The 12,731-nt window shown below is 34.9% G+C and overlaps 1 protein-coding gene across 1 annotated transcript; it reads left to right on the top strand.

Moving 5' to 3' along the window:
• Window positions 1-485: 485 nt before the first annotated feature.
• Window positions 486-5,850, top strand: LOC113773840 (putative disease resistance protein RGA3). Its single transcript, XM_027318445.1, has 5 exons — window positions 486-2,411; window positions 2,559-2,624; window positions 5,031-5,144; window positions 5,331-5,395; window positions 5,512-5,850. The coding sequence occupies exon 1, from the start codon at window positions 486-488 to the stop codon at window positions 2,331-2,333; it is 1,848 nt and encodes a 615-aa protein (XP_027174246.1). The 3' UTR covers window positions 2,334-2,411; window positions 2,559-2,624; window positions 5,031-5,144; window positions 5,331-5,395; window positions 5,512-5,850.
• The last annotated feature ends 6,881 nt before the right edge of the window (window positions 5,851-12,731 follow it).

The following is a 12,731-nucleotide window of genomic DNA, read 5'->3' as shown; positions in this document are numbered from 1 at the left end:
ATCAGATGATCAATGCTGGCTCATTCTCAAAGAAAATGCATTGGGTGCTAGGAAAGTGCCAACTAGACTGCAAGAAGATATAGGTTTGAAGATTGCAGAAAAATGCCGAGGCTTACCATTAGCTGCAAGCGTTCTCGGGGGCATGCTGCGCAACAAGGAAATAGGTGAATGGCAGAAATTAGAGAGTGGGCTTCAAAGAGGTGAAAATAATGGCATTGATGAAATTTTGAAGTTGAGCTTTGATCATCTGCCATATCCATCTCTTAAAAAATGTCTTGCATATTGTTCAATTTTTCCCAAGGATTTTGAAATGGAAAGGAATCAACTGATCCAACTTTGGGGCAGAAGGATTTCTTTATTCAAATCCAAGAAACAATAATATGTGTATGGAGGAAGTTGGTAACATGTATTTTACCATTTTGTTGGATAGTAACTTGTTTCAAGATGCAGAGGAGGATGAGTATGGGAATGTTGTGAATTGCAAAATGCATGATCTTGTGCATGATATGGTGCAATCCATTTCCAGTTCTAAAACTTTGAGGTTGACAGAGTCTGGAAGTGATGACCAGGGGACGTTTCCCATCCAGTATCTTGCACTGGAGAGAAGTGAAAAAGAAATGCCATTTCCTCCCTCTGAAAGGTTCAAGTGTATTACAACATTATTTTTGTTGGAAGACAGATCACTTAATGATAGAGAGATATCATTTTTTATGTTGCGAGTTTTGAGTTTAAGGTCATCAAGTGTCGAGGAGCTTCCTAAATCAATTGGGAAGCTAACTCATTTGCGGTACCTTGATTTATCCAGACCTTCAATCAAAATAATGCCAGACTCTCTTTGTCGACTTTATCATTTGCAGACATTAAGAGTTGAAGGTTGCAAATCATTGACAAAGTTTCCAGAAAATTTCACGAATTTGGTGAATTTGAGGCACTTTGAAGTGCGAAATTGCACAAACTGCAAAGAGTTACCAACTCTTGGGCACATGTCCTCCCTCAGATCTCTTCACTTGGAAAGTCTTGATGGCATAACAAGCATAGGACCTTCTTTTTATGGAGAATCAACCATACATAGTGGAAGCGGCAGTCAAAGTCCCCTAAAATTGTTTCCAGCACTTGAACATTTCATTCTAAGGGACACGCACAGTTTGACTGAATGGACGGAAGCAGAAGTTCATGATAGAGAATTGATGGTATTTCCTGTCCTTGAGATGATAGAGATTGAAGATTGCCCCGAACTAGCAACTTTTCCAAGTCATTTTCCAAGTCTCAAGAAATTGCACATCGATTTGACTAAGAATGGGTCAGCAGTAATGGAATATATCCGCAGCGGAGTTAGCACTCTCACTGTTCTTAGCCTTTTGTATGTGACTGGGTTCACTGAGCTACCAAATATGTTATTTCAAAACAATCTTGCACATCTCCGGTTAAGAAGTTGTCGTGATTTGACCCATTTCTTGGATTTTCCGTCTGATGTTCCTCAAACTTTAGAAGGTCCAAATTCCCAAACAGTGCTTGAGTTGAGCCAACCACACACTTGTATTGACAATAGTTCTACTCAACGTTTGGTTGGTCTTGAGTCCCTTGAGAAATTACTTGTTCGATTTTGCAATTCACTCAAGTCGATTTCAATCCCCAAGGGAGACAAGTACCTCACTGCCTTGCGAGAATTAGAAATTTCCGATTGCAATAGGTTAACCCACTTGTCCATCCCCCAGCTATCTGAGTCAGAGTGGGATTCCACTTCTCCGCCCTCCCTCTCCGCTACTTCTCCTCCTCCTCTTCTACCTCTCGAGAAATTGAAAGTAAACGGCTGCTTCGATCTGATCTCCTTTCCAATTGATTTAACCCGAACACCTTCTCTCTCTTCCCTAGCCATATCAAGTTGTCCCAAAATAACGGACTTGCCCAAGGGGAAGCTTTGTTCTCTTACAAGCTTGAGAACCTTAGACATTGGACCATTCTCAGAAACCACAGAGTTGCATTCCTTCCTATACCTCTTTGACGCTCTCCCACCACCGCACCCCTACTTCCCCTCCCTTTCAGAATTAATTCTGCGTGGATGGTCTCATTGGGAATCTCTGCCCGAGCAACTTCAGCGCCTCTCTGCCGTAACAACTCTTTGTTTAAGTGGTTTTGGAGTGAAATCATTGCCCGATTGGTTTGGGAAGCTTTCGTCACTTGAACAACTTTGTCTCTTGGATTGTGAAAAGCTAGAGAATTTACCCTCTCACCAATCTATGAGAAGCCTCACCAGACTAAGAAAGCTGGACAGTCGCGGGTGCCCCCTTCTAAAGGAAAGATGTAAACCAGAGAGCAGCAGTAGCATACCGTAATTGTTTAGCAGCAAATCAGAGGCTAATCCCCATTTGAAGCTCATAAATAACGTCAGTTTTCCCAATTAAAGCTACTAGGTATTCCTCTGTCTTACTACTTCACAGTTTTTTCAATTAATTTTGCTTCTTCTATCTATCTATATTTCTTTTCCCTTAAAATCTTTTCTTTGTATTTACAGCGGAAATGTATTGATAATATTTGTTAATCAAATCTCATTTGTGCAGCCTAACTTCTACTCAATAATTGATGCGAACTATTTTTCCTTCGTCCTGTGCGCTTTTGCTTTCTAGGTAATCTTTTCATTTATGTTTGTGTGATCTTTTGTCCCTGAATTAGCACTTTCCAGATATTCCTTTGTGATCTACTACCATGTTTTACTTCCTCCAATATTTGTGTCTTTCAACATGTTAAAGGATTAACATTATTTGGAACTTTGGTAATGAGAGAAATTTTGTGAGGCCATTTCTGAAATTTATTGCAATATGGTCGGAAAACATAATCGTTGTATTAGCTATGGTTATCCAAAACCTTTCTCAGCTATCATAGCTTATGTTTGAAAATAGTAACTACAGGTCATTCTTACAGATAATAATTTCGAAATTTTGCAGTTTATAGTGTGCAACATAAAGTTTGCAAATTCATTGCTATGAATAATGCTAACTTTTCAGCATCCACCAAAGTATGTTTGATCAAATTTGATCATCTTATTTTTCTTTCTACTTTGCTTATGCATTTAGTATGCCATATCAATCCTTTATCTCCATTTGTTTTTTACATTTGCATCGTCGATTATTTCAGTGAATTGTTAATTCAAATTTGGTCTATATGCAGTGGTGAAGGTTTCAGACTAGTTTAAGTCTTGCTTTTAGCTCAAACAAATTCCTAGATTGCGTTGGTGTCTTTTGAAATTCTATAAATGGTAAATTTTGTATGAGTGATCCTCTATGTCAAAAATATTTAACTACAGAAGCTACTTCAGCCTGCCATTAACTCCTTAGAGTCAATCTTCATGGTTACTCTTTTATTTTGGCATTTGCTTATTCATCCTTGCATATTCTAGTTTGAAATTTCGACATGAGTAATGTGCATGTGAGATTGTAAGGATTGACAATTGAAGTAGCCAACTAACACCACTATTACTTTGAAGTTTTAAGAATGTTTTACGTGAGAATGACTGTGGACAAGCTTGGCGACTCATGTAAGCATACATTCTTTTGGGTATCTTTCTAGTAAAAGATTTGTAACATAATGAAAAAGTGACATTTTCTACCAGTGTTTTCCATTCAGCTCAGGATTTTCACTTATAGCTGAAAGTAAGAGCTTTTTCCTCAAACTGTTTTTTTTAAAGAATGCATTTCATGAAGTAAACTGAATTCCCTATGCTTCCATGGAGATTCTAAACTTAGCATGATTTTCAACATGATCCTATGTGTTACTTTCTTCGAACAAATTGTAATAGTACTGGGAGATTGTTAGCCTTTAAAGTTATGAACTTGAAAAAGGTCAATATTTCAAGTGATAAGGATAACACTGGTTTGGGCTTTTATATGGTTCTGGTAAATCATCTCTTCCAGCTCCCTTTCAGGATCTCAGGGAAGTTAACCTGTTAATTCGTGGAAGTAGTGTGGCTTTATTTCGTTTGCCATTTCTGCTGTAGCATCAAATGCTGCAGAAACCCATTGGGAAGAAATATCAAGAAACTGCTTTAAGGCATGACTTAAATATCAAGTAAATTTATTGACTTTATTTTTGGAGGTATCTTGCAAATTCAGTTTTTTCTGTTATCTAATGAATTCTTACAAAATGAACTCTCTGGTTTTCGAAATTGAAATTGCTTAGAAATTTTGGGAAGGGTTTTGGTACCATAAATGCTGGTGCAATCCTCTATCAGCCTTATCATTTTGTTTTTTACCTGTTTCTTGATATTTATGTTTTTGTGGACTTTTGATTTTGTTTCTCAAATCTAAGAGGACTATTTCTATTGAAACAGGTTGTCTTGAACAAAATCTAGAGTCCTGATACGTTGTTTAAATAGCTTGATCACTTAGATGAAGTTTGAATTTGGCTATATTGTGGGTGCAAAAGGGTTTCTGACCTTAGTAACCTGATGTTAATCTATTCATAACAAATTTGGCGCAACCAAAAACATTGAGCTGCTGGGTTCCAAGGAACAAAAGTCAAGTTTAATGAATTAGAATAATTTAGCCAGCTACTTATCCTCTTATATTGATGTTAGTATTAACCACTCAAGATCTAAATCTACACTTCATTCCTTTAAAAAGTAAGCGCTCATTTATGTTGTAATCTTCTAAGAATTGAATGTTACTAATTTTTCTAACTTTGTTGGTGCCTGATGGTAGCTACTTTTTGGCTCAAAGAACACTCTGTGAACAGCAGAGTCATTGCACATATTGAGGAACCTCTTCTATATCTGGCCTAGTTCAAGACCTCCCAAGATTGAGGTCTTAACTAGCCTAGTTCAAAACCTCCTTCACAGTTGCACTACAAAAAGTAAGCAGAAAGCTTCCTTTGTTGGAGGGATTTATCTGGGCTCTCTCCCAAGAGGAAGATTCTTGCACTTTAATTCCATATAGAGAACGTTAAATTACAATTCAGCATGAGTGTAATGCTTTCTACAGTGGTGTATGCTTACTATATAGCTTCTGATCTGATGCCATTTCTTCCCGTGGTTGTAGGCGGTTTTGAGTCTAGCTTGAGAGTCTACTCTCAGATTGATAAATTGTGGAAGAATATATGAGGCTGACAACGACAGATCATTCTGGCTAGCTGCAGGGATTCTCATGCATGAGGTACACACTTCCCTTTGTGATGAAAATTCTCTGGTTTTAGAAAATTTGTTTGACTTTTGTCAATACTGCTGATTTCTTTATGGCTTCGTGAATTTTCATAAACAATAGAATTAGTAAGATCTTCTTAAATTGCCATTTATTTTAAACTTGTCTGAAATTTTGAATCTTCCACCCATGGTTTTCAAGGTTAAATAACAGAGCTATGGATGAGCAATACATGGGAAAGCTACTGGTCGGATTTTTAAGTTGTGGTATGTCCTTGCTCCCATAATCATGCATCTACTTCCTAGGTCTATTACTTCCACTTTTCTGGAGTGTATTTACTATTGCACTTAGCCTAACAGATACCAAATTTATTTCCATTTAGATGACAACTGCTGCAAATGAGGCTAGCCATCCCTTTTAAAGAAACATAGCCTAGTCGAATTGAGAAGCTTTCATCTGTTGAAGGGTTCTAAGTTGGCAAATGCAAAAAGCTTGAGTGGTAATCCTTCCACCAATCCACCAGAAGGCTTGAGTGGATATAGGATGCGTATCTTTTGATTTATAGGGAAGATGATGTCACAAGGGGAGCTGCCCCAACACTGAGTGATGCAAGAGCTATGAGATTTTCTACTTTGATCATATTCTAATTGGATGCTAAGTTGTCACAATCTGCTTAAATTCTAAGAAAACTGAAGTCTACACTGAGTGTGTTAATGATTTAGTCAATTCGGTGTATTCTATAATATGCTATCTTCAGTTCTGTATATTCAGTCTCATGATGCTATACAATCTTTTGACATTTTGCTTGACAGGCCCTTGTTGCTATACGTGAAAGTGAATTGAGTATTAGAACATTACACAATGTATTTGAGTTTTGGAAAATCTGGTGCCAAAAGAATTTCCAAAATTTGTTATATTAGAGGAAAGAAATGTACGATTAGAAATGTGAACACAAAACATCTACCAACATTGTTTTTGGAGACTAGTACTCTTGATGATGCGTTCGCCTACAAGCTGATAGGTTTCTGTATCTTAACCTATCATTTACTACAATCAAAATTTTGCTAGCTATGTTTGCAAGCTTTATATTTTAATCAGAACAAAACTTTTCCATTTCATATTTTAATCAAAGTACATACAATCATTTTACTTACACAACCGGTGGCCTAGTTTTAGTATCAGCTATACCAAACTTTAAGATACCACCAATTCAATGAATCTCATTGTTTGGTTGGTCAATGAGTGGATGTGAGTTATTGTCTCTGTTAGTAGACAAACCACTTTGTCTGCACAATATAAGCATCGACAGAGAGGAGACATGAGAAGAAAGGTCAAGTTTCCATTTTGAGTTTTTATCAATGTTTTTAGAACCGGACCGGATCGGCCGGTTTGACCGGTCAAACCGCGAACCGGACATGTCACCGGTCCGGTCTGATACCAAAGCCGGAAGTTAATGAAAAACCGTTAAAAACGGTCGAACCGTGTGAACCGTTAAAAATCAATCGAACCGTGTGAACCGTTAAAAACCGTTCGAACCGTAAACCGGCGGTTTTCTACTTAATTTAAATAAAATACTAATAATCAGATTTTTAAAAAAAATAGAGAACCGTTGAACCGACTTATGAATATAAATGTAATTTTACTATTAAAATTATATATAATATATATATTCGAGCTCACAAACCGTCTTAATAATTTTAAATTCGAACTCGAGTTTGAATTCGATTTGACCAACTCAAACTCGACTTAAACTCGATCAATATTGATCGAGTTTGAATCAAACTTTAACTCAAATCACCCGCGAGCGGTTAGGTTCATTTGCAGTTCTAGTTTACACCAAGGAAGGGATTGAAGTGTCTCCCTATTGGCCAATTAAAGTCTAACAAATAGCAAAAAAATACTTGAAGTCAACTGATTGGTTTAAAAAAAAACACTAGTAAAGCGAGTTGCGTTTCTTTAAGGACAGCACTACTGTATTGTCAGAAGGCCAAGTACAATGGACAAGGGGCTGGAGCGGTTGTCAGACAAACAACCGCTCCCAAACTTTTCATGGTCAAGATGTAGTGGGCCCATCATCAATGGCTAAAATGAAGCCGAACAAAATGGAGATGAGTGTAGAGGATTGTTGCTTTAATACAAACTTGACTTTTAACTCCATTTGGTCTGGCCATTAAGGGTATGAAAAATTCAAAATTAAAATTTGAAAATCAACTTTTGGTACGGTCGACGGGTTTTAAAACTCTTTCAACTTAAAAGATGTGGGAAGAAAATGGCGGTAATGGCTTTTGTCTGAACACAATACATTGTCGCTGTAGCTCATTTTGTTCTTCTCTCCTCTCAACAAGCTCCTTCTGTTCTTCTCCTCTCAACAAATTATTTCGCATAACATAGACATAAATTTGTGTCTTCTGCTCTTCCAACTCTTAAATAAACCCTATCAAAACGGACATCTTGTCTGAGGTGTGCACAAGATAATTGTGAAGATCCGCTGCAGCAACAATACACGCCGATTTAACTTGTGGATGACTGAGATAGATATTTATTGAGTAACAAATGCATAGCCTAGATTTGTGAGCGGCCCATCTGAAATTCACTGCTTGGTAAACTCTGTCCAAGATGAATGCTAATATTATATGTAATTTGATTGTAATAAATATGTTATTTAGTGAAGCATGATTTAAAAATTATAAGAAGTATATCATTATCCTTTTAGAGAGAATGGTTAACTTGTACAATAAAAATGTCGTACAGAATTTCAAATATCAATGAAGATGTGTACAAATAAAATAACATAAGCGTAAAAATAACTTAACAATGTGACAAACTTAAATAACTACACAAACGGTATAAATGACAATGTATAGATTTGGAGAATTCTGTCAAACCTTACGCTATGTAAAAGTTTATTTTGCATACATGAATTTGTTATGTTACAAGTTGATATAAAGGGTGTACACATTGTTATAAAGTGTTTACATATGATTGTAAAGTATGTAAATACTGATATTATACATAAATTAATTATAATATTTGTTTGAAATGTATATATTATATAGTGTGAAATATGCTTTGCAAATTATTAGAGTTATGTGATTACTTATTACAGAGAAGATACATATCCATATAAATTATTTTACAAAATGTTGTAAAGCATGTATACCTTGTTATAAAGTATGTACATATGTGAATACAATTAATTAAGTGCTTATGATGTGAATAAGGAAATAAAAAATAAATATAATAGTTTGTCCTGAAAAATAATAACAAAAAATGTTTTTGTCGAATACAGCACAACGGAGGAAGCATTGTGTCCTAAGATCGGCATGGAGTTTCAATCAGAAGATGAGGCATACAACTTCTACAATAGGTACGGATTAGTTGTTGGATTTAGTGTTCGGAAAGACTACTTGAACAAGGATAAAGACGGTGTAGTTGCATTGAGAAGGTACACATGTTACAAAGAAGGTTTCAAACGACGGTAAGAAGGAGATGTAAAATCAAAGAGAACTCGGACTGAAACAAAAATCAGATGTAAAGCTGAAATTGGGATAATTTTGAACAGAGAAACAGTGAAGTATCAGGTTCGAGATCTAGTAATCGAGTATAATCACACACTACACATTTCAGAATGTGTTCGCAAAGAAAAGTAAGTATTTCTCAAGGAGTCCAAGCTAAGATTGCACATGATACAGGAATATCCTTGAAACAATCCCATGAACTCATGGGAAAAGAGGCAGGTGGATTAGGCAATATTGGCTACACTGGTGATGACTTAGAACGCTATCTACGAACAAAAAGAGAGAGGGGATTAAAGTATGGTGAAACTGGTACAATGCTACGATACTTTGAAGAACTAGTGCATTATAGTTCACTGTTCGTTATTTAGTTGTTACAAATTAATGTTTTACTTGTACACATTGGTTATTAAGGTATACATATTAGTGATAGAATGTTCATCACATGTTATTTATTTTTGACATAGTAATATACATTTTGTACATTTTTTTTTTACAAATTATTGATTTATTTGCTCACATTCATTTTTTAAATCGTACAAGTTACAATTATTTATCACCCGTTGTTTAGTTTTGACATCATATTATTATTCTGGTACACGATATATTTTAGTTGGTACATATTACGACGATCTCTTGATTTAATAGCATTTACATGTTATTTTTTTATGTGTACAAACTGATATATATGTTGTACGCATTTATATATACCATGTACCACTGGTTACTTTATTTTTAAATATCATTATTGCATTTGAACACACGATTACACTTTTAGATAAAATTTTTTACAGATTATTGATTTATTTGCTCATATTCATTTTTTAATCGTACAAGTTACAATTATTTATCATCCGTTGTTTAGTTTTGATATTGTGTTATTATTTTGGTACACGGTGTATTTTTGTTGGTACACATTATGATGGTCTCTTAATTTAATAGCATTTACATGTTATTGTTTTATGTGTACAAACTGATATATATGTTGTACGCATTTATACATACCATGTACCACTGATTACTTTGTTTTAAAATATCGTTATTGTATTTGGACACATGATTACACTTTTGGATAAAATTTTTTACAGATTATTGATTTATTTCCTCACATTCATTTTTTAAATCATACAAATTACAATTATTTATGTGACAGCCCCACCTTCCCCTAAGGCGAACCAAAGGGATTAGCGGACTGTCTGTCCAACTCTCGCCAGGACTACGGATCAATTTACGTCGATCTAATACGTTCCGGAACATACCGACGCTTATTACCAGCAATTGAGTCGGGATCTACCCCTGTTGAAATCTTTCGACTGAGAACTTCTTGGAGCTTATTGGCTAGTTCACCCAACCGTCGATTCTTTTGAATAATGAACCACAAACTCTTAAGTCGCAAGAAAATCGTCCTGTGCCCGACGGCCCCAAAACCGCGATGCTGTTGGGCAAAAACGCGGCACTCCGAGAGTTCAGAAATGAGGTCATAAATCAACTTCCGGATGTCAAGATCCGTACCAGAATTAGCACTGGTGGTTATTTTGCTATTATTGATAGCGTTGGCGTACTTGGATTTGATGCGGGTCTCTGCACTTCGCAAGGGAGAGATGCAAGAAAGTTTGCTGACATCTGTATCTGTTTCTGCTTCGTCAAGAAGGGCAGAGAACTTATCTAAAAGATAATGGGATACTTCTCCAAAATCCACCGATCCCATTTTTTCTTTTTCCCCCACTCTCTGGAGTAAGAATCAATCCTAAAACTGGAAGAGAATCGGCAGATGGAACCGACGGAATACAGAGAGATGGAAGGAAGAAGACTCGAACACTCTTTAGGCTGAATTTAGACAGATGGAAGGAAGAAGACTAGAACGAGTGAGAAAGTCTTTAGGCTGAGTTTGGATCTAGAGATTTGACAAAAAAATTTGAAATTTTTTCAAATTTCTCTAGTTGTTTAGGAAAGATTTACTCTATTAGAGGTGTTTAAATTTGTCAATCACAAATTAAAATTATTATAGCATTTAAAATGTGAATTATAAATTCAAAAGTCTTTTAATTTAGACATTTTCTTTAATTTTAAAAAAATTCAAAGGCCTTTAGGCCTTTTAAATAATTCAAACAACTAGAGAGATTTGAGTGAATTTCAAATCTTTTATCAAATCCTTCAATCCAAACGAAGCCTAAAAAGAAATTGATATGTTCTTAAGGGAAAATTTTCAGGAGCAAATTTAGTCGTCTATGTTATTAATTTGACGCAAATTTAGGACAATTGATTGATGTTTCCACATATTGAGGGAATTAGTTACGTGCGTGTGGATGTTTGTTTAATTAAACTTTAAAAGGAAGAAAACTAGCGAATACTCTTGAACAATAAGAACAACTTATATGGTGGCACGTTAGTAGCTAGTTAACTAAAAAATGAAAGAAAAATTTGTTAATCTATATGAAAAGTTAAATTAAGAAGCTTGGAATAGTGGGGTTTGAGAAAGAAAATGAGTTCTATATTAATGAACTAGATACTCTTGACTAGTTTTAGTTTAAATTTTTTTTCTTTATTTTACTAGTTACTAGTTCTTAATTTTGTTGTTTAAAGTTAGATACTGTTTTGCTTCTTTTGTTTTGAAATTTAATTTCACAAACACATTATTATATGTGACTAAATTCTGTGAATAGTTGGAAAAAAATTTTCAAATATCCTAAATTTGCTTTAAATTGGATGCATTAGGAGCCAGATTTACTCTTGCTAAAATTTTAAGAACCAAAACTGTAGTGGCTAAATATTGAGGACCAAATTTGTTTTTGTCAAAATTTTAAGGACTAAACTTGCATTGGGGCTAAATATTGGAGATTAAAACTGCATTTTTCTCATTTTAAAGAATAATTTTTTGTACACTATATCATTGTTATGCATGACAACATGTGAATGAGTCATAACAATTAATCTAAATTTTAATTTGAAATTTAGATTTAATTTTGCATATGTGTTCACCAAACTATGATAGTAATCTAAATTAATGAGTGCGTCCAACTATGACTGCGATCAATATACAGAAGAAAAGAAGTTAATTACACTAAGCCCCTACAATTAGGGGTAAGTATCACTTTGCCCTCTAAGATTTTTTTTTTTATCATCATTTAACAGCCACAACTATCCATGAGCCAATATGGTTAACTTTACCACTTGAAATATCATATTTAGTCTTACTAGCAGCTATGCCGGGGCCCAGTATTTTTTATACATAAAAATTTCTCCTTCAATTAAGTAAATTATACGAAAGAGGACTTCAAAATTCAACTTTTATGGATGTAGAAAAGTGTGTATTCAAAATCTGAACAATTTAAACTACAAAACTTCTGCAGAATATATATCTAAAGCAGAAGAAGTTCAGTCTTTGGACCTGCATCCCGAAAGTTAAAATGATAAATTAAATATGACAAACAAATTGTAATGACTGAAGTATATTTATTTCGACAAAGTAATCTTTGCTCCAAATAAAAACAAAAAATACAACATAAATGGCATGATAAATTTTAAACATTCTGCACCATGTCAATTAGAGAATGGATTTGCCATGATATGAGATTGGAAAAGTGTATTAATAAGAGGAATAGTAGAAGTTTTTCCATTAATAGCAATCAAACATTAGAATAAAGCATGTCGAGTGAATCAATCCTAATCAGTTGTGTCTTAACTACATAAAACGTGCTGATTGCATTGCCTTGAGAAATTAACATTTCCCTATCCATAATTCATGTTATCATCCATAAATCAGGCAGGTTTTTAGTTTGGAGGAGTAAAAATCTGAATCTGCTTGGTGGAGTAAAAATCTGCTGGTCTTTTTTTTTTTTTTTGTCAGCAACGATACATTTGTATAATCTACTCTATCCTAATCTAGGGGGAGGGGGAGGCTAAGGAGACTGTGGAAGGGGCTAGTGAGTATACAGACCCAACTAGATCAAGGAAGTATTATGACACAACCCTGAGATTTTTTTCGCTGCTGGTGAGGTTTCAAAACTCACCAGCAGCCCGGAGGGACCCTGGTGGCCACTGAGCCAATGGCCTAGTGGTTAAAATATATATATATATATATATATAT

This window comes from Coffea eugenioides, chromosome 1 (genome assembly GCF_003713205.1).
Source record: "Coffea eugenioides isolate CCC68of chromosome 1, Ceug_1.0, whole genome shotgun sequence".
Lineage (NCBI taxonomy): Eukaryota > Viridiplantae > Streptophyta > Magnoliopsida > Gentianales > Rubiaceae > Coffea > Coffea eugenioides.
The sequence above is the reverse complement of the archived record's forward strand: the minus strand, read 5'-3'. Positions and strand labels throughout refer to the sequence as shown.